General features: G+C 41.7%; 1 protein-coding gene across 1 annotated transcript in view; it reads left to right on the forward strand.

Annotated features, from left to right (window-relative positions):
- Positions 1–12,420: 12,420 nt before the first annotated feature.
- esamb (endothelial cell adhesion molecule b) overlaps positions 12,421–23,702 on the forward strand; it is a 47,437-nt gene continuing 36,155 nt past the window's right edge. Inside the window, exon 1 of the mRNA XM_069712989.1 lies at positions 12,421–12,857. Within this exon, the coding sequence (XP_069569090.1) occupies positions 12,803–12,857 (55 nt within the window). The 5' untranslated portion in view covers positions 12,421–12,802. The remainder of the gene's footprint in view (positions 12,858–23,702) is intronic.

A 23,702-nucleotide genomic window follows, 5' to 3' on the forward strand; every position in this document is an offset into this window, starting at 1 on the left:
CCACTGATTCTAGTATTTACCCACACACAAAGAAAATAAAAATATATTCTGGCTTTCCAAATATTTAGCCAGTGATTGCTCGGGACAAATAGATCTCTCATGTAATTGCCACTTATGCTTGAGAGCCCATTTATCTCTTCTGCCATGTTACGTCAGAGGCCTCCATGCTGCTTCTCCTCCGTGTTTCTGCTGCAGTTAAAACAGAGTTCAGCTGCTGCGCGGAGACGTCCTGTCCTCGTTTTCGTTTGTGCTCATACTGTGTATGTAATTTGTTGTTTTCATCTGTGCAGGAGTGTTGAAAAGAGATATTAAAGGACAAAGGAGGATCATCTAAGACTGAAGAATGCAGCAGCTGATGCCAGCAGAGTCTGGGGAGCCCTCTGCTGGCCAGACCTCAAAACTGCACATATTTCCTGGGAGACACCAAGTCAACAGATTTGTCGACACTAATACAGGATTTAAACTGAGTCTTGTGTTCCATGTCAGCTCCAACATCTAACAGTATCGAATAACATGTAAATATTACTTTCATTATAGATTCAGGTAAAATGCTTTCTCTGCAGAAATATCAGATTGACTCATTCATCTTATGTGTTTTGTTCGAGCTACAATCAAACACAAAGTTTAAACCTGGCAGCAGGTCTGTTAGCGTAAATTCATGCTTTGCAGCCACACTTTGATCAAACCTGCTGTTTAAAGTTTTAGCAGAAAAAACAAACTTTCAAAATATATCGAATTAGTTTGACTATCTTTGAGAAAAGAATTGAGCAAAATGTATTGAGAATATTTCTATTCTACAGAAATGTGACGCCATAAAATCCCCAAGATTTTAGCCTTCTTACAATTTACTCCAGTTTTATTTTATGAGTTTTACTGTAACCATAACATGTTGTTCTTTTTGCTGTTGTTTCACTTAAATGTTCATTTAATTTGCATTTATTGTTATGTGTTCTCATCTACAATTCCACATTGAGCACTTTGTTCCTTTGTTTTAATGAGTTTGTGTGAAGATATTTTTTTTTAATATTGGGAATTGAACATTGAATTTGGTGCAAACATGCAGCTTCAACGGAAAGTTGAAACAACGAGAATAAATACAGTTGTAGGTGAATGTTTGGGCATTTTACAGAAGTAAATTCAACACCTGTACCATACAGGCTTTCAAATAAAAATGAACATCATGAACTAAAATATAGAAACAATGAAATAGTTATTGTGGGCATGTGTAAAAGTTTGAGCACTTTATGTGTCTCTGAACTTCATTTGCTAATTAGGCTATATTTGACTAATTCAAGCTTGTTAGGCAGGTCAGTGGGAGTCAGCTGATGTCAATTCCACACCTCGTTAAATCAGACCCTTCAAAGCTCCTCGAAAACACAAAGCAGGGGAAAGGATTTAAAAACACATCAAAGTGCTTTCAACTTGTAATTTCCGATGTCCGAAATGTCCTCAAGAAATGTCAGGCGAGGGGAACCGTGGAAGTTAAGATCTGGAGAATCAAGAAAACATTCAGATAAAACTTTACGTCCTCGGGGCAGAAAGGCAAAGATAAACCCTGACTGACTGTAAAGGTCAGGCTGATACCGGAGTGGGGATGAAACAGGGTCGACATGTGAGAGTCAGCACAGAAAACCTTATCTGCAGCCACATCACAAAGGGCATGTGTGCAAAACAACACCTGGATAAGACCGTTTGTTTTAGAAATGAGTGGACACATGAAGTAAAAACTGAGCTCTGTGGCTACAATCAGCACCACTACGTTCGGAGAAAACAAAGAGCAGAGTTTGATGTAAAGACCGTCTCACTAACTGTGAAGCATGATGGCAGAAATATCCTGCTTTGGGGATGCAAATGTAATGCGATCAGCGAAGAAAGCGCGAGGAAAGCGCGAAGAGGACGGCTTCTACGACGGGACTGTGACCCAAATCATACCTCGAAATCCAGCGTGTTACAGGTTCAAAGGGAGGGGACCCTAACGGACGACACCAGACGCAGGAAGTGGAAGAACCAGCGAGCTTTACTTACCAGCTGAAGGTTCACGACTATAAAAACCAGAGGCAACAAAACACATGCAAAAGCAAAAAAGAGGCACTTTCCGATGAACAGGCAGGTGACAAACTGAATACCACAACTATGTGGTAAACATGTAAGTAGCAGACTAATGCTGTGTACTGATATACTCACATGAACTATTTTGAGTGTAATTAGTGCGTAAACATTGTAATGTGTGGAAACATGCCGTGCACCAAAACTACCCAGATAGTTCACTCACACCGGTACACACTATTGAGCATATGTGCATTACAATAACCCTGCTACCATACTACTTAGTTTGCCAGAAAAAGATGTATTATGTTGGACATTACAATGTACATTTTTCACACTCAACGGTCACCATCTTGGCTACGAAGCAGGAAATGTGGTGACACGGTCAGGAAGCGACAGCCGGTTTATTTTATTATGAATATTGGTGCTGAACAAATTTTTTTTTTAAACTGTAAGCACATCTGCTTGGCTGGTTTAAATCGACTACCGGTTACTTAAAAGTATTGAAACTGGTATCAGTGTCGAGCTGCAACAATTCAGTTTAAGATCAAGCCAGGCTTCATTGTCCGTTTGGTAAATGTGAGTGATCACCACACATCTGCATGTCACCGTCAGGTCGAGAGAGCACCCAAATGCAAGCTCAACTCACGTCTCCACGGTTTTATGGCAAACAATAAGTGTCAGGAAAAAATAGGTCAAACTCCGGGACCGGCAAAAATCACACTAGAGGAGATTAACCAATGAATTCCCACTGGAGAGCAAAGACGTGACAATCGGACTGCTGCAAAGGACGAGAGGCAGACCTACAAACACGGAGCGCTGATGGGCAAACAACATGGCAGAGGTGAGCACAAAAAGTGGAAAAACCTGAAACTCAACAAACTAAAAGGCAGAACTGGTGACGCCACATACAGCATCACTGCAACAATCAAATGATCGATCATTTATTCGTATTCATGCCTCCAACTAGTTTATTATAATATGAGTGTTTACTTCAGATAACTAAACAGTAGTAACACTAATGGCTGATAAATAGTAGCTTTGAGTCACTTTTTAGGTAAAAATTTTGAAAATTCTTTGATTAGAGCTTCTAAAATGTGAACATTTGTTGCTTTCCAACAGTAAGCTGAACATATTTGGGTTTTGGCCGGACAAAACAAGAGATTTAAACACGTCAAGTTGGATTCGGGGAAACTAGGACGCACATATTTCACCATTCAGTGTAATTTTATCGACAAAATTAGGCTTAATTGTAAAAATAATGACACATAATGGCGACAGTTGGATGGGCACAACAAGCAGTTCATGTTCCTCTCCTCCATCAGTGAAGAAAAACGTCATCATTTGGACTCTCATCTGTCTTGCTTTTGGAGCACATCAACATATACAGCAGATATCTTTTGGTACATACACCTTTTTTTTTTCATTATCTCTCTCAGCATGTTGCCACCTTCTTTCCAATGAAACACATCATGAGGCAGCGAGTCAGAGTGTCCAGGCTGCTTTTATTCAAAAAGGAACATCTTGTTTGAGATGTACCGAGATCAGTGTCGAGACTCAGCTGCAATTTCTCATATTCTGAAAATCTGTTCATGCTCCTTTTTGTTCCTGATCCAAACGCATTTTTTCTCCGACACAGACTTGGGTTCAGTTTAAATGTTTAATCTGGAAGATGTTTAGTTAAAAAAAAAAAAAAAAAAAGATTGACAAAACCTTCCCACAGTACATGTAGAAATATTGGTGTTGATGTTTTGTCAGATGTGTTTAAGTATTGTGTTGCAGAGATATCTACTGAAGTTAGCACGCTAACCAGCTAGCCCCAGACTGGCCTGTCTTGTAATACCATTTTGCACCACAACTATAACTTAAACACAACGATGGCTGAAACTTTTGGCTGTTAGTTAACATCCACCACTGGAGAAACAGCTCACAGAGGCTAACAATTTATGTATTGACCTTGTTTGGACAAATTCAAAACTGATCTCGAGTGCAGCAGCTGATGACAACGGACATCATACTGAAAAAACATTCTAAACGCAGTTGATATATTGTTTTGTCTTTTTTCTTCTATGATCTTCCTACATAGAGAAAACTGCGGAAACCCTGAGAGCCGGTGTTACACTGAAATCTGTCCCCCATCAGATTTTGTGAGCTGCCTGATATTCTTACCCTCACTCCTCATGTCTAAACCTAACCAACACTGTCAGTCAGAATCTGATAGGTCATCGTGAGACACAGAGATCAGAGGACAGAAACACATCAGAGACTCTCGCATTGAGCTGGAAACAAACAGCTGCTCATAAATTAGCTAAATAACATAAATACAATACTTTCAGGTGGACTGCAACAGAGGGGGCGAAGCTATAAAGAGTGCCTGTCACTGAGTGAGTGAGATAAAGTTACACCGCATTTTTTACAGGAGGTGCCGGGGGTCCCAGTTAAAGGGAGAACACTGGATTTGCCTGACAAATCTGATATTAGAACGCTTTATTTGAAACTTTTCAAACCAGTTTGGCCACACAAGAGTTGTGTTCACTGCGGTATGCATTTAGGGAACATAATTGATACAGAAAATATCCCCCTGTCAATTGAAAACGTAAAGTTAAATTCAGCTGGTTTGGGTGGAGTTCAGCTATGTGAATAAATGTTACATAACACGAGTAGCTCTGGGACACTTTCATTTTGTCAAAGTAGCTCTCAGAGGAGAAAAGGTTGGAGACTCCTGGCCTGAACCCTACAGTGACTCACTACCTAAAATACTGAAGAAATGTGATTTTTTTTTTTTTTTTTTTTCTTACAAATGACACATTTAAGGAAGGTGATTCTCAGACAGCTACTTTTTTTAATTTCAGGCTCTGTGTCACGCTGAAACTGTCGTCATGTACAACACCACGGAGAGAACATAAAACAGATGCAGCGCTAGCATGAAGCAAATTGGTAATTAGGATTAAATCTGAATGTTTTGGGGGTTTGGAGAGAAACAGAAGGAGGATGGTGCACATGAACAGCATGATCCTGCTGATTCACTACAAGGGCCGACGCTTCGTGACTAAAATCAGCGTAAATATGCAGATTCAGACTCATACAGACACGTTGGAGATGCATGCAAGCAAAAAAAAACGACAACAAACGAAAACAAACTTTGATGCATGTCTGCAGCTCAGGCCAAGTCATTTTCATATTCTTTATGCTCGTCCAAATCTAATCTCCTCTGTAGTGACAGCAAAGAGCGATAAATGACAGGAAGCCCATTACAGAGGGCTCGTATCACCAAACGTGTGGCAGATATCCAGCCTCACACACACACACACACACACACACACACACACACACACACACACAGCCTCTGAGATTATTCACCGGCCGACTGCTGCACAATATGAGCGTGACAGCTACATTTTTAATGGAAATGCAGGAATGGAAGCAGACAGTGTCCAGAGCAAACTAATAGCTCTGATTTTACAGTGAGGATTCACCGAACTGCCGCCACTGATGTTTTCCTGCACGTTATGTGTGAGAAAAGAAGGCGCCTGCATCAGAGGGACGAATTCAATTAACAGAATTCAAGATATGCAGGTTACATTTTTTGATTTAATTCCAGTTCGCTTCATAATCAAGGACAGTCTCTCTTTTATTTGTTTGGCATTTATGCAAATGCACATTTCTAATTTAAGTCTCAGATAAGTTCACCAATACTTCCTGTGTGTGTTACTTTCATGCTGCTGACAGTTTCCTGTGAGGAGGTGTCAAAAAATAAGTTTTATCGTGCAGCGTGAATTTCCACTTTGGGAAGGAGACATGATTTACTGAAGAGGTCAGTGAAGCAACTGTGGGTGGATTTTAATGTCATTCATCCAAATGTCACATCCCTCACAAAGCTGTTATTAGTATCTTTATTTATGCTTTTTTAATTGAAATGGAAGCGCGGCCAGGGCATTTTTGGTCAGAAAAGCCAAATGACGAGCAGCTTCTCTGTTTGTAACGCAGTCAAAGCTGCATTACTAAAAAAAATGCTCGTAAGAGCAATATGACAAAGCATAAAAAAAAAATTAAAAAATCATTATCGTTTATCAGTAGTGCTAAACTGTAAATGTGATTATGTGTGAATTAAGTAAACATTTCAGTTTGTGATATTTTCTGTGATTGTGTCTGTTTTGAGGTTAATATGAAACATGAAATGTTCCAGAAACATTAAACTCACAGTATTTTTGAATTATTTCAGATTCAATTCAAGTAAAAACACACACTTCCTGTCTTATATGCTTGTTCCAACACTTAAAATGTAATGTTCGAAGCCAAAACAACATGTTATGTGCAGTATAGCTGCACTGTTGTGTAAAGAAAACCATAATTCAGCCTGATAAACAGTATGTGTATATATTTGTTGGTTAAACAAACTATCTGGGATGATTGTTGTGAAAGTTTGTGATCCCTGAGGTGTGATATTTTAATTTATAATTTGGCAATCTAAGAGGCCATGGCTGTGAAAGGGCTCCATCTCCCGTATTATAACAGATCAATAGTAGTTTTACAAACTTTACTTCTGGCTTTTCTGTCGCCTACTCTTAACACAGTCTTTAACAGTCTTTGAGTCTTTGAAGTCATAGTTTTGTTGCTAAAATTTGTGAAATGTTTATTTTTTTCCTGCATCTTTGCCTTTGTTAGCAGTTTCAGCAAAAAGCACATGTTGACTGAAGTAATTGTTGGCGAGCGGGGGGGTTTTGAAACCATTAAAAAAACAAGTTAATACTAAATGGAAAATAGTCAATCTTGATAGATGGAAACTGAAATCTGTATTAAACTAAGATATCCCATAATTTGCATCAAAAAAATTATCAAATGTCCATGTCTGGAATAGACTTTTTCTAATTCCATGATATTGCAGGAATTCCAGGACCAGTTGAAACCCTGAGTTCAGGACTCGTGAGCAATAAACATGTAAGGAAGCTGAAAAAAAGAATGGATTTCTGATAACACTTATTAAAAAAAAAAAGTCTATCCAATTTCACATGAAGGTTCAGGCTGTTAAAAATGTGTTCAGACCTGATTTCTCAGCCTCAACGGTCAAAAACTAACAGCAAAGTCACAGGTTTGATTCCCTGCTGTGGCCTTTTCTAAGAGGACATTGCATGTTTTCACAGTGGATCTCACGGAGATCTCCTCTGGCTATTTCATCCCTCCGAAGACACGCAGGTCAGGGAGCTGAGACAGAAATCTGCCAACAGGTACAAGCATGAGTGTGAATGATTGTCTGTCAATCTGCACAAGCCCCGTGAGCGACTGCTGACCTGTCAATGGTGTTTTCCTCCTGCAGCCAAACAACCACTACACCCCCACTAAAACTAAACCAAAAAAAACAAAAAACAGGTGATGCACACGCTGGAGTCTGCTCTGGTGCTGCAGGTTCCCACCACTAGGTGGCACAAAAGATCAAAAATAAATCTGAACACTTTGCACTTTTGCAGGCAAACCAGTGATCCATCATTTTGTTCTCTTCAGACACCGTAAAATACAAAGTGCAGAGGAGGAAAGTCCGGTCATGCTATCTAGGAGCGGACTGTCAAGGCTATGCTCTTCCTGCACCACCTGCCAGCCAGATAAAGGCATCTCTGCCGGCGTCAACAATGGACACATTCAGGAAAACTGCGGGGAGTGTGTTTCCTCGTATAGATAGCCATGAAAGTGACACAAATCACAGAGATACTGGAGAAATCTGCCACAGACACATTAGTCGGACTAAATGCCAGAATCTAAAGATTAAATTCTGTCTTGTCAGTGTGTTTTGTGCAGCGGTTCATCGTGTGTGCGCTCTGTATTAATTCACAGGTGAGCTGGTGGTGGAGGAGTCTTTAACATTTCTGTTAGATGGCTCATCGAAGGGGAACTGTGTTGGAGAGCCCTGAACATGCATGCTGTGCAGTTTCATATCAGCGCCTCCTTCACACTTAATCAATTATTCACACGTCTGTGATTTACTCAGTTTTCACACACTCACACTCACACAGAAATATGAACACAAAAGTCATATTTTTTATCTGAAAAATACAGGCAACACGTTAGATCAGACACATTGGCATTAACTGAGGACCTAGATATGAATTATAGCGTTGAGTACACACACAGAGGGGGGTCTACTTTATGGCCTGAGATGAACTCAGGTGGTAATTAACGTTGGCGATGTCTCCACACATTCACTAAACACCATGCGTACTCTGGCAGTTTCTTTACAAACATACAGAATAGATACAAACCACCAAATGTCGTCAGTTTCAACAGTGAGTCAGTTGCACTTCCATATTTAACGCTACAGGAATAAATATTTATGTTGTTTCTGTTCACTTTTGGAACATTTATTTCACACCTGGCATTTCCTCAGAGCTCTGACTTCCTCTTCTAACACATCTTCAACCCGACAGTACTGGAGATCTTTACAATCCGCACAGGTTCAAGGTGAACACCCAACATTAGTGTCACCAATTCGGTATCTGACCAAATGTGAAATATCGTCAGAGCTCTCCTCCTGTTATGGGATGAGGTCACAGTGACGTTTGACCTAATCAGGTCATCCATGAGTCCAAGTGAACATTTCTGCCCGGAATTCCCTCCTTGTGTTCTTCAGATATCGCATTTATGAACATGGGTCAATCTGAGATGACAGTGACCTTGACCTTTGACCTCTGACCACCAAAATCTTTTCAGTTCATCTTTCTTACCAAGTGAGTCTATTTGCCAAGTTCAATACGTTATTCAGATATTGCATTCACTAGAATGGGACAGACAAATGAGAGGGTCGTGTGGTCACAGTGACCTTGACCTTTGACCTTTGACCACCAAAATGTTATCAGGTCATCGCTGAGGCCAAGTTAACAATTGTGTGCATTTCATGCAGGTGTTTCTTTAGATATCGCGTTCCTGTCACAAATACGTTCATCGTTGGTACCAAGTGAATATATTTGTCAAGTTTAAAGAAATTCCATCCAGGCATTCCTTATATTTCATGTGAATGTGAATGTGTCAAATTGGCATTATAGTGACCTTTATTTTTGACCTATGACCCCAAAAATCAAATATGTTCACCGTTGGTACCAAGTGAATGTTTTTGCCAAGTTTGAAGAAATTCCATCGTGGTGTTCACAAGAACCGTATGGTCAACATAATGAATATATTGTATTATGTTGCTCTCCTTAAGAACAAGTTTCATATTGTCTCCTCTCATTTTTCACAGTATTACAACCAGGTGTACGCTGTAAGTTTGAAATAATCAAACTCTAATTTGTGGTTTAAATTGTTTCGCAGGTATTTTAGCACATTTTACCTGCAGTATAATTCACTCAATCGGACTGAAGCATAGTTGACTTTGTTTAAACGGTGTAAAACCATCTAAAACAAAGAAGAGGCTAAAGGTACAGCAGGCCCCTCAAAACCAGCATAAGATGAATGAATCAAGGCCATAACTTCCTGTCTGACTGTAAATCTACTGAAAAGATTACAGATTAAAACAACACAGCCTCACGTATCCGTCGTCATGTGACTGAATGAGGCTCGGTGGCGTGTTGAATTGGGAACCTTGGCGCACGCTAAGGTGCTCTCAGAAAACATGTGAAGCTTAATATCTTGTAATAAATTCCATTATATTCCATTAAAAATACAACACATCGACCCACATCCATTAATATTTCACCCGACAATGTCTTTGTTGCGAGCTGAGCCGGGACCTCAGACTCACATCACAGTACAATGGCAGCTCTTGTTCTATAAGTGGCTGCACTGCGAAACTCTTGATTAGACTTTATAGTGCAGGATAATTGAGTTGGCTTTACATTTATGTGGACAATAAATGATGAGTGACTTTGAGGGTTATGACGGCATTATCATTTATTATTCTAGGTAGCATATAATGTCATGTTGTCCTGTTATAACTCAGAATTTATTTAAAGTTGCTTTTATATTTTCAATGGATCAAGTGACGATGTCACAGGTTGCTTGTAGTGAGCCTTTGTAGCTTTACAGAGCATTTTAGACGATTGTTTTCTTTTTCTAATCCGCAGCTTTACTGTTTCAGTGTTTTCAGTGAAAAACTCAAAGAACGCGCCACACACCACCGGCTCAGCTCCACAGACACGATCAGCCAGACTGTCTTCCACCAAAAACCGACCCCACGGGTCTTTTTATTACGACCCACAGCTACGATTTAAAGTTAGGCGACCTCTAGTGGTCGTATCAATAACAACACTCAAGGATCTCAGATGTCTCATCATCAAATGACCTTTACCTTTATGTGGAATGACTACAACCCAGAGACTTTATATGAATGAAAGAAAGAATGAAAGAATGAGGCCGATGCTCAAGTGCCATAGAGTGCAATACCACCGAGTGCCACTAGAGGTCGGCTCCGGCTCCATAGACTCATAGATTCAACTTCTGTCATGAAATATAAAGTCAATACATTTTTTTTCCACCAGTCGTTATGCTGTTGTTAGCACAAACCCAAACCATTATCTCTCTTTAAACTAGTGCTTTTTTTGTGCCTAAACCGAACCAGGAGGCGCTAACTTCTGACCATCGGTTGATTTTGGGGGTCGGAAACAAACGATTTATGTGGTGGCAGTCATCGACCAGCTGGTGGAGCATTTAGCAGCTGAAGAGGCAAACTCCTCCCTCTCTCCGAATGAATGTTTCCTAATATGTGCCGGATGTCTAAATAGGCGAAGTGAAGGTTAATGAGCAACTAAACGGCAGCTGAAATTTTATTTGTCATTTAAGGTGGTCATGTTCAGAAAACAGCAGCTTTAAGTGCCTCTAAATAAATAAATGATATACAACGATGAGGTGATCGTATTTATACATTCTAAGTTATTAGATTATACGCACGTGTGACCTCCAGCGTTTGACCTCTGCCCTTGCTGCAGTGATGTAGAACGCACAGCAAACTTCTGACTGTCAAATGTGCTGCGACTTTTACTCAGACGGGCGGTGACACAACACAAGAGCCTCTCCGCCTCGTGTTAAAATATGTTTCTCAAATCATTTGTTTCTTTGTGTCACCTGCACAGACGGAGATAAAGTCTTTCAGGAGGAAGCCGCAGTAAACCCGTGCAGACATGCAGAAATCATTACAATGTAGCTCATGCTGGTTTGTTTATGTAACATAAACCGTAAATGCCGTTGTGGCTTCTTTCAGTGATATCAAGGAACAATGTATAGTTCATAAAACATGACCGGAGACAGGTGGTGGATTTCAGCTGTACCTCAGATAAGATCCCTCCAATGAGGACGATCATAATAACTATATTTATACAGTACGTTGCAACAAGGAAACATAAAGGAGAGCTTGAAAACCATTAAGTCGACTCGCAAGTGATGACCAGATTAAAACGAACCAAATGTGGGGCAAAGAGTTTGTTTGTGTGGGACACGTTAGCAATGCTCTAACAACATATTATGCAGATTACAGGTAAGGACTGAACAAATCTATTTAGTTTTAAAGCAACTCTTTGAACTCTCATGTAAAGTAAATACAGCAAGTAAATGGTCTTAAGTGGTGCCAGTTTACTACCATTGTCTGATGACCTCTATGATTAAGAGAGCTGCAGCTACAGTTTGGTAAACCTGAGTAATTTCTGCTGCTGTTTCCTTATTGGTGTGTCAATTATCCGTGGGTTTCAGTGGGAATAATAAGAATAAGCAAAATAATTACAAATAAAAATGCATTCGATAAAATGAAGCACAAGAGAAAACATTTCTTAAATGAAGTTAGGGTTAGAGTTCAAATACAGAATGAAGCAAAATGCATTTTCAAGATAGCTCATATGAAGGCTGAAGTAAAGAGATGTTTGACGTTTTCTTTGTTGCAGCCGCATGTCCAGGTTTGTGGCCGACGTTCAGAACTACACCCAGTCAAAATTAAAGACATGTGGGAAAAGGTGTTCAGAAGTGCTGTGCAGTGTTTCATAAAGTGAGTCACCTGGTTCAAAGACTGCTCCGAGTTTCAGTCACACAGAAACTTTGGAGGAACTAATTAAGTCCAATTTGATGTGATAAGTGGGGTCCCTGCTGTCTTTGAGTGGACGTTTTGTACATGTAAATGCGAGTCAATCAAGGTTACAACAATGCAAAGAAAGAAAATGACACCTTATTTCGTCCTTATACTTGGCTTTTTTTTTTTTTTTTTTTTTTTCCTTTGCTGTACAGCACAAACCTCACTTATCATTACGCACGAATACAATCGTGCTGGTAATGTCGAGAAAAGTCGAGCACCGAAGAGAGCGACTTGCCTGTAAATGCCTGGCGTTAGTTCTCCGCCATCGTTGCCAGGGGGCGTCGCCGAGCAGCTCAACCAGGTGAATAAACTCCTGCTGCGCGGAGGACAGGAGGAGAGGCAGCGACGCGCGCGCGCGCTCCGGCAAGGACCGGCAGGAGAAGTAAAAGCCTTCACAAACTGGATTCGGAAGCAGAGAGAAAGAACGGAGAAGTTCAAACCGGAAGAAGTTGAATGCGTCGCAGCCTCCTGAGGTTTGTGGAGCGAAGGAGCGGAGCCGGCCGGTGCGCGGTGCGCTCTGCCGTGTCAGCCGCGGTCTGTTGGCGGGATGGGAAGACGACAGGGAGCTTTATTTGCACACGTCGCCTCGCAGGTTTTTGTGGCGGACGGTTAATTGCTGCCTGAAGACAATTAAAGCAGCAGTTCGGCAGGAGTGCCGCGGACTGTGTTGGGTTTGTCCAAGCTGCCGCGGCCGGAGCAGCCGGTGAATGTTGCGCCATGGCGATAAACAACAGACTTCGAGCAATGCTGATGCTCATCGGGATATTTCAAGGTAGGCTAATGAATGAATTAACTCGGAGCCGCGTGGCAGTCTGTTAGCATCACGAAAAGTGACAAATTCATATTTATCTTTGAAGGGAGACGGTCTGTACCCAAAGTCAGGGACACGACTTTCCTATTAAGAGCTCTTCCTGTCACTAAACTCCACTTTTTAAACCTCATACAGTCCAAAAAAAACAAAAACAACACAGTTTGGCTTTTAACTAACTCCCTCCCCACAGAACAGCGATGTTTAATGGTTAGTTGTGATGAATAAAGTAGAACTCCATTCAGAGAAAGGACCTTTGTGACCTTTTCACACTTGCTGCTTTCTAAACCTGATTTTAATCCACGCCTCTTTTAATCCCTGATGGACTGGAAATGCATTGAGATGCATCGTGAGATTAATACTCAAGAGGATTTATTGGCAGTTATAAACACCTAATTAGCCCGCTCACATTCCAGACATGCGTCTTGGAGAGCCTAATTTCTTCTTCTTTTTCCATCCCTCGGGGGAAAGTTTGAATTGAAATGCAGCAAGAGGCAGACAATTCCTGAAATATGTTCTTTTTATTGCTGTGAATTCCTCTGAGGCTGCAGCAGCTTGTGTTTGTACCAGAGGTCCCCTTTTAAGCACACAGCAGAGTACTCTTCATCTTAAGAGGGCATAATGTTGTTACATGGTTGAATGCTTTGAAATGAATTTAAAAGAAGTCAAACGTTGTTGCAATTTTTTTCTTTTCTTTTTTTTTTTTTTTTTTTTTTTTTTTACTTCTTTTCGTGGTTATTGTCCCCTGTGAAGTTAAAAATAACATAAAAGCAGGAGTGTACCTGAAGGAGCCGGATGTCCTGTAAAAAAAAAGAAGTCTGGACAAGAAATCCCAGCTGTCAAATTAAGAGGGGCTTACTTAAAAATACTGCTCATACAAAGTCCTGCAGCCAGCATGGGCTTTTTTTTTTTTTTTTACTGCTGTGGCTTTCAGCAGTTAATGTAAAAAAATTCAAATAAGTTGAGAGGATAACTCATAAATAATGTTTGACAAATGGAAGCTTCATAATTTAAAATGTTTTGCACCGCTTCAAGTTGATTTGGTATAAGGAGATTTTTTTTTCTCATATTTGGAGCCAAACATTACAGCGTAAAGGTTGTTCATTTGTCCACGTGGCGTAAAAATTCGTCATGTGCCCAAATCTCCTTGAACGTGTATCTTGGTGCGAACATACCCAAGTTTCACTGCATGAATCTGGGTCTGGTCACGCTCCATGGGGAAGTGTTTGCCATCGCTCAGGTTAATTTGAACCTGCAGCACTGTGCCACTGCTGCAATACCCGCGGCCCTTGTCCACCCAAGCGTTTTTTTTTTTTAAGAGTACAGCATTATATTTTGTATTGTTTCAATGAACACCACCAACGTGTCGAGGTGCTGAACTTTTATTCTGTGCTAAAAACGTTGAACGTTCTGCGATTTTTTTTTTCTGGTCACAGACAGTTAAAATTTTTTAACAGCGCTCATCACTGTCACCCAGCCGTCCAATCACAGTGAAGGAGGGGCGGGACAAACGCAGTTAATCACAGGCACCGGTCGCTGATTGGTCCGCCCCTTCAGAGTGGCTGCGCAAACGCTAATACGAGCCGAGTTCGCAGACTGTATTCACAGAGAAGAAAAACTAAAGCTGCGAGCGACAGTCGGCGCAGAGAGGCTAATGGACGTCCAGCTGGAGCTCAATATTTGTGAACAGTGTATTTTTTAAATTGTTTTGAACGGGAGCACCAGCAACGTGATGAAGCGCTGAGCTGTGGGTTTTCTTTCTGGTCAACAAGAGTTAGAAAATGTTTAACTTTGGGTAAAACGCTGCGCTCGTCACTTCTTTCTACCCAGCCGTCCAATCACAGTGGACACCTCAGTGAAACGGGTAGACTTTCCTCCGAGCTGACGGGCTCCCGCTAATTTGAGTCTTTCCTTGAGATGAAAAGTCCAATTTTCAATTGTCCTGCTCACGAAACTATTCCTTGAACCGGGCTCCGTCCAACTTCAGCTCCTGAACCAAACGATGGTCCTCGACAAGATGTTTCCTCGCAGAAAAAAATCCTCCGTCCTCCCTCCCTACGAGCTTCGGTATTTGTTCGTAACACAAACTGTCTGTGAAATGACGTACTTTAAACACATAAATTAACCGTTGCTTCCGCATGTATTTGGTATCATAGCAACCAAAGCACTCACAAGCGCCCCGAGCTGGCAAAAAACTCTTTGTTGGTCCAAAAACAGTAAAGGACACACATGGTGTTTAACTCCTTTCGAGATCGTTCTGATTGAATATTCCACCATCACTTTCGCAGCTGGAGATCCCCACGTCCACCTCCGTGAGGCAAAAATGTGAATCACATGCAGCCACGACAACGATGGAGTCGGTCCGTTTGTAACTGAAATAAGGGTTTCAGGCTGATGGACTTCGCTTTCCGTCGATGGAGCCCAAACATAGTTGGAAAAATCAGATTCTCCAGAAATCCTCTTCTATCTCCACCCACTCCACGTAGCAAACCCTAAAATGCTGGTATGAATGGACAGATGCGTTAAATACTATTAGTTTCCCCCTCTATTGAGCGCACTCACTCTGCATCATTCAGGCTCTGCTCCGAAAAGCCCTTCAGGCTCTTCTTACTCAGCCGATCTTGTTCCCGTCAGCTGTGCTGCTGCATCGTTTCTTACCAGCTGCCGGCTTCCTCCCAGTGTGGAAATCAGAGACTGTCACAGCTTGTTGTTTAATGACTGAAGAGCAGCGTTAGAAAAAAGACGAACAGGAACGTTATGTCCATCTGCAACTCACTTCTGAGTGATTCAAAAACGTCTGCGTTGTCCTTTAGGAGGACACCTGACTTTAAAACCGTGTCTTTTTTAAGGGGCTTTTGAATTGAAGGCGCTGTGGCATGACTACATCTGCCGTGCTTTGATTTGTGTAACTGCTAAATGGAATGAAAACGAATGGGTTCAGTTCGCGGCTCACTGACGCGCGACCTCAGCTGCCTCCTTTCTCTTTAAATTTCGGACTGGCCGCTAAGCAGCCTGTCATGAGCCCGTCCGGCCCGTCGCACACCCGTCTGTCCGATATGACTTGAAATGAGCTCGTTGGCTTTACGCGAGAAGACCCGTAGCTAATTGGCCGCTTAAATAAATCTGTTCATACTTCGCTGCCTTCAGGATGCTTTCAATTTTGACGAATACCGATACTGAATATTTTGAAGAATGTTTTGTGCCCACAACAGAGAAATAAATCACATTTCAGTTGGACCACTCGGGGTGTTCATACTGAAACACATTGCTGCTGCCCATCAGATTGCCTCGAGGACAGTGACAAGGTGACTCGGCGTGCCAGACTCACCCCCCTCTTGTGAAAAAGGCTCCCTCTGTGGCCCGGCTATTAAAATGTTGTCATGTCATCGGCTGATTGTGTTCACTGACGGCTGGTTCATAATGAGACGGGAGCCACTTGGCTCGGGTGTAAGATGATGTTTGCGCGCCAGCTATATCCCTTTTCAGAGAATAACTCGCACAGCTTAGGGTAATTCTGATTATGTATCGCATGATTAACTAAACAAGAAATTAGTCGGTCGTGGTCCAACGTTGGAACAAAAAGCGTTCCCGGCAGGCTGCTGCATGAGAACGATCTGTGAGGGTAGAGCGTTGGCAGGAGAGCGGCCACAAAGAGTCGCAGTCATCCAGAGATCAAGACGATGTCTTCAAGTCAAAGTCAAAGTGTTCATGAAGTCACTTTAAACTTCATCAGTCCCAGTAGGACGATCACATTTAAGTGAAGCTTGTTCTTGTCAGTCGACATGTCAATAATCTCAGAGGTAAAAGGAGGAAGCAGGTAATAGAGAAAAGGATGCGGAAACTTCACTGAATAGTTTGTTGTGTAATTTATTGGTTATTTTGTCGCTGGGTAGACTGGCTTGACCCTTGTGAGGTAAAAGTTATTTATAGGGAAACTGCAGATGTTCGGTGAAATGTGAAGAAAAGTTTTGTTTTAACTGAAGTAATGACAGCAGTGCAGGTTTATTTCTATCAGCGCGGCCTCAGTCTAGACCAGAGGGACAGCCTCAGCACGCAGAAAAGCTCCACCGAGGATATTATAGCAAGCCGATTCAGAGCCGATACCGATTATTGGTTATCAAGGAGCCAAATAGCCGATATTTGGAGCCGATATATATTTGCAATAAAAATTCAAATCTTTGTGTCAAAATGTTAAATTCCTAACTAGTATTTTTTTAGCAAGCTGCTAATGCCGTTAGTTTTCGTCCTCGGTCTTAAATAATGTTGTGTGATGCTTCTTTTTTCTGCAATGTCCACGGCTGAACATGTGACAAAAAATAAATAAAGTAAACATGCGTGCTGTTAAACTAACAAACATGACGTGACACACTTGTCTGTTTTCGTACCTGGAGACTACCCCCATGTTTATTACAGTCTGTGTTTATGTTTGGTGACGTTCATACTTTTTTTGGTTACAAGAAGCGTGACGGCAGTTAGAATTTGAAATTCAGTTGTCAGTAGATAGATAGATAGATAGATAGATAGATAGATAGATAGATAGATAGATAGATAGATAGATAGATAGATAGATATACTTTATTAATCCCTCAGAGGGAAATTTTTAATCCCAGTATTTGTTGCTAATGATGATTAGTTTCATTATCAATTGATCTGTTGCTTATTTACTCCATCAATCGATTTGGTAAAAAATGATGAGCAGTGTTTCCCAAAGCCAAAAGTGCAGCCTGAAATGTCAAATTATTTCCAGACTGACAATCAACAACCAAAAGATGTTCACCTTATTATTGTGGAAGAGGAAAGGAAGAAGAATATATTCACATTTAAGAAGCTGGATTCAAAGAATAATTATTTTTTTTTCATGAATAAATGACTCGAAACAATTAATCAATAATCAAAATAGTTCATTTTCTGTCGAGCAACTTCTTGATTAATAGTTAGAACATTTACTATTTTATCTCAGCTTTCATTTTAAAATGGCCCTCAATTGATTGTGGATATAGTTGCTGATTATTTTCCTGCTGATTGATTGATCGATTTATTGATTGATTGAATCCATATTGCTTATCAGAATTTCAAAGAAGTCAAAGTTCCTCCTCTACTGCAGACTAATAAACTGACGTTCGCCATCAGTCTTCCTCGTCAGCTGCTGAGAAAACATCCCGATGCTGCACGTCTTCTGAGCCTCTTTCTTGAGCTGAGTTCATCTTTTCTGCCTCAGACTGGTAAATTGCCACCAGTTTCATACACAGTTGCGTTTGTTAGGCTGACACATACCTTAGCGTGGGTGTTCGACGAGCCTAATTGACCGGAGTCCACTCTGTGTACCATGAACTCCCGGCAGACCCACGCAGAGAGAACAGACACTGATTGGAGTCAGAAAGCTACCTAAAGGAGTCTCTCATGTAAAACTAGGTCAAATTAATTGGCTCACGCTCGCCACGCAATAAAGAGGACGCAGTTTTATGATGGTGCACACAGCAGATGCTGCATGTTGGACTGCAGACTGACGTGGATGTATGAAAACATTAAGTCATGTGTGTGGACAGTTGCAGCGGTGGAAGCTGACAGGTGTTGAATGGAGCTCGGCGTGCCGGCTCACTGAGCTAATGTGACTTTGAGGCAGGTGATCAAAACAATCTTAACTTGCAGCGCTAACTCTGATGGACGTGGCCGTACGCTCGCGCCGATGCGGTGCAGATTTTCACGCTCGCTTACAGTTAACGTTCATCCTGCTGCAGACAGAATTATTTACATGCTGACATTGCACACGCAGTTTTTGTTTGTTTTGTTTTTGTCTCCAGTGGTTTGTTCCAGTTTGCAGGTTGTGTTATGAAACTAATATCATGTTTTGGCCGTGCACATTTTATCTGATGCACATTAAACAAATTCCAAATTTCGCCCTGATCGGAAAGAAAAATACGACGCACAATGTTGGTCATTATGCTCACACACTAATCAGCATTTTGCTTGGTGACTGACTCGCTTTGATGTTTGGTGCACTTGCTGCATTAGGGATTTGCTATCCGCAGCACACTTAACCAGTCCAATAATACTCATCATTGTGCAACTGAGAGAGGAATGATTCAGAACCTTTAAGGCGGAAAGAGAAACTCGTGTAAACATCACCGGCTCACTTCTCTGACCTCAGCTGTAATCTCATGCAGCAGAGCTCTACAGGAGGGCAGGAGTGTTATCACTTATGGCGAGAACCCAATCGAGTGCGATGAGAGGATCAATAGCAGTGAATGAGTTTTAACCGCTTGAGAGATTGATTCCTCAGTTCTGCATCACGTTCTGCATCGTGTTCCTGCTGCGACACAACTGCCGAAGCCGATCGGTGCCGTTCTGGTTGATGCTCGTGGTTCCACGGGTCGTGCCGTGGTACTTCTAGAAAGAGTCACAGCTTCTGCTCTGCTTCGTTAAAAATACAGGTGTTGTCTGTTTTTGATGGCAGGACGTTAGACAGAAGATTGCCATAAAGAATACAAAAAAAAAACTCAATGCAGACTCCTGATTGGCTATCAGATCACTACATCAGCGTTTATATAGTTACGAAATACTTTGGAGGATGAATGTTTTTCTAAAAAACTGAAACCCAAGTAGCTCCATTAGCTATTAAATACTATTCGAAATGGGCTCTGAACTGTTCAATCATCGAAATTCGCCCACACACACAAAGAGAAGGACGGACTCACTGAGCCACTATGGCAGCGTGTTCTTCTTCTCCTTATGTTGTTTAGTGGCGGCTGGCAGACAGCTTTCAGGCGCACTACCGCCACCTTCTGACGGGAGTAACGCGTTACAACCAGTCGGCGGTAAAAGCTGGGGAAATAAAAAAAAAAGGATTCACATGTATACTCATCGATTTGTATTTTATTATTATTACTTTTATTTATTTTGAATATTCGAAAACTCTCGTATTAACTCTAGTATTAATTTTGTCCGGTGGTTACAGCACAAAGTAGGAAACACGATATTGCTGATATTGCAACGTATTCACCCAAATGGGGGCTGTGAAAAATCTGCTTCTGTATTTTAACCAAGACAAAAACCCAACAATAACAATAATTATTTAGTTTGTAATAAGAGTAAACAGAAAAAAAAAGGTACTTTCTTCTCTCTTCTAGAGGGACACAGACTTGTTGAGTCACTTTGTGCTGTTCATTATTTTCTCTGTTAGAGTCCAACAAACAAAACACATCAGTCTTTAATAGTAAAAAGGGGGATAATAGCCCGGAGAATGATGAATATACATGGAATATACACAGGCGCCGAGGACTAGATCAAAGCATGCGTGAATCATTAGTAAAGCTAAGCTAGGTTTGCTACAACAGCAGTCAGAATTTCCCCTCATTAACTCCCATCGCTCATTGAGATGCATCTATCAGGCACACAAGTCACTGTACATTCAGTTTATTCAGCTCCTTTAAACCCACTGCTTGTGACTTTAACACAGCATTAAACAGTGAGTCATAAAGAAGCTGAGGCTGAGTGAGAGCTGAACCCTGACAGGTGTGATTTCCCGTCACCTCACCATCCATGCTCCATCTTCATGTGACTAACGATGCGGCCACCGGTGACCGGCCGCTTTATCCAGCGGGGAGAGGACACCTTTCAATCTTCCCGCTTGGCCAATTAGATGCTGACTTGGCTCTTCTGCGTCACCGAGGATACCGTATCTTTCACAGCTTCTGAATCGCAGCTCTGCGAAGGATAAAGCACCCAAATGAGGCTTGTTGCGTTTGTACTCGCCGCCGGTTTCCCCCGCTGGTCACGAACCATAAACGATGCATCTCGGAGGAGTGTGTCGTTTACACTTCAGGCGTGGGCGAGGGTCGCTGTGATTCGGGCCATCTGCACTCTGGGAAAATGGCACTCACTAATGAGGCGCATTCCCTCTTTAAATGAGACATTTGCTCGCGGTAGAAATCAATGTGTCGAATGTAAAGATCTACACACGCTCACACAAACACACACACTCACATATGCGCCAGGCCGCCATCAGCTGCGGTGAAATTCGATTTGCTCAGACGCGTTCATGTTGAGGTCGGAGACAAAGAGAACCGTTAGTGTTGGTGTTCGTGGATCGAGAAAGCAGCCTCAGACCACTGAAATTAATTTTCAGACACTTTCTGCAATTCATCACAAAAAGCAAACTGTGATTGCGAGTGGCGGAGGGACTCCGCTCTGTTTCATCAGCATTTTAAAATGTTTGCTTTTATCTGAAGAGGAAGATTGATTTTTCTTTTTCAAGGCTTAAAAGGCGTAAAAACTGCTAGTCCGTAACGGAAAAGAAAAAAACGGAACACCTTTATTCTTCTGACTTTGTAGAGACGGGTTGTCTGGTGGCAACAGATGAGTTTTGCACTAAGACGCTGGAAGATTATAGTCTGGCTGTTATAGAAAAGCAATAGGGGACTTTTTCTTTCATACGGTAGGGTGTGTTTTCTTCCTGGCTGTAGTGGTGATAGGTTAGTTTTAAAATGGTGGCTGATGGCCCGTGAAGCCGCGTAGGAGCACAGAAATGGTGAAAGCAGGACGGGTTTTTGTCTGAGCGGAGGTGAGAGATTAGTATTCATTGAGGAGTGAGAGGCATCCATGCTCCTCTCTCCTGTTGCTCGACCCTCTCGCCAGATGGAGGGGAGGGTGATTGCGGACAGATTAAAGCTGTCATCCGGTTTGAGGTGTAACCTGGCTTTACAGACTTCAGGCATGGTTATGTGAGGCTAAAGAAGGCCCCTCAGGTCAATCCTGCAGTGGTGCATGCTGCGGCTGTTATTTCCCCTCATAGATTAAAAGTGTATAACACTGTGCCCCTGTAATGTTACTCAGTTTCATTTAATGCACTTCTCAAGGAAAGATTACCTTTCCTTTTTTTTTTTTTTCCTAAATACTGTCTTGAACATGTACTGACTGTGGAGTTAGAAGGTTAATCGTCTTTTCTAGTGCCACCGTGAGCCGGATATTTGTGGTGATGTGTGAAATGACGAGAAATCCAACAGATGGAGTGCAATTAGAATTCAATAAATGAGTTGTTAGTAGGGACGGATGATGAGTTTTGAATATTTGAATAGTCATTAAAATAATGTAATTTAATCAGTATATGCGACTATTGTTCTTTCTTATTTTCCGTTTTTACTTGCGCCTGGTTGTAATGCGTTACTCCATATCTCACCCCCACCCTCCGTGCTCAGGTGCGTCACAGGTACGATGGGAGTTCAGATTGATGAAAATAGAGCCTCTAGTATCATTTCTGTTTCTTTGATCCCATGGTACAGTAAACTCAATAACCACAGAAGCTTAATTCTTGCCAACAGTAGCATTAACTCTGTTAGATCATTCTTTTCAAACAGGATTACTGACTTTCCGCTTGGTTGCAGCTGGTATCAGTGTCCTTCATAGTGTTTTTTATTACAAGTTGAGTTCATCCTGAGCACTGATTGGTTCCTTACAGTTAGAGCAAAGCGAAGTTAGCAAATGACGCTGGATACAGAACCCTATTTTATTTTAAATATTAAGGCCATTAATACACAGCAGTGAAAATAAAATGAAGTCATTTTAATTGTCTTGGTTTCCTGTGCTTCACCTCATCTGCTTGCTTTGTATGTTACAGCAAATCCTCCTGAAACGGGCTCTCTTGTTTCCGTGAATCCTCTCGCCTGGCTTTTGAGCCCTCCAGTGTTTAGTTCAGCTGTAACATCAATTTAGTTTGTGGATAAAATTTTCACTCCGTTCGGTCCCTCTGGTGGTCATGAGGCAATTGCCATTCGAATTAATACCTCAGGGTGGTGACGCCGAAAATAGAAACAACCTACCAAGCAGACTACAAGGCCCAAAAGTAGATTATAATCTCAGAGATCTGTCAAACGCTGGAATAATTGGCTCTCGGGGATGACTGAGAGTTGCAGTCGGGCAGAGTAATGACATAACCATCACTTGAAGTGACACTCGTGTCTGTAAGCCTCTCTGGGTGCCATTAGCGTGACCAGAGCGAGGTTTGATAAGAGAAGTTTCTCCTCTGCACCATCAGGAAGGACTGCGTGCCTGTGCGGAGGAGATTCCTATTACAGGAGGTAATCTCTTACTCCGCACACCGACAAGTTCGGGAGAAAATTGCTGCTCGTTCATTTCTCAGTTGGCGAGAAACAGATCGGCGTTACACTTCCGCACAGAAAATATATTTTTTTTAGCTCCTTGCATGTTCTGTAGGGAACAAAGTGGCAGCTCCATCAGCAGCAGATGAAGCGCTGACTATCGGAGCCGGTCATCAAACAGCGGACAGCCGCATGAATTTACGCAAGACGATAAAAGTCGCTTTTCCAGCCACACTCGAGCAACATGTGCGTGTAAGTGTAGATAGAGCTCAGCAGGGAAAATGATCAATGACAAGAGGAACAAACAAACTGCTTCAATTCATAAAGAAAAAATGACAATAAATAAACATTTGTCAATTAATGACCCTTTATCATCTCTTAATTTTAATACATGTTGTACAGTGTTGTTTAGAATAGTTGAATAAATCCATGATGCCACAGGATAAATCATTGTTTTTAGATAGACCCTGTGATTGGTATCGGCCTCAAAAACCCTGATCGGAGGGCCTCAGGCCTGCGTTAGTGTGTCGAGGTCAAGATTCAAGCTGTTTGGATGGAAATGGACTCTCCAGGGCCGGCAGAGTGTTTGAATGGAGCCATTGTTGAAAATGCCAATGCAGCACCGTGCAGTCATATCAGTGATGTTTTCCCTCTCGACCACGGTAACGGTACACAACAGTCACAGTATGTTCCTCAGGTTTAGAGTCACGGTTCA

Source organism: Brachyistius frenatus, unplaced genomic scaffold, assembly GCF_029030835.1.
Source record: "Brachyistius frenatus isolate BFR_SWC_R1_liver_20210118 unplaced genomic scaffold, ASM2903083v1 Contig_114, whole genome shotgun sequence".
NCBI classification, from domain to species: Eukaryota; Metazoa; Chordata; class Actinopteri; family Embiotocidae; genus Brachyistius; species Brachyistius frenatus.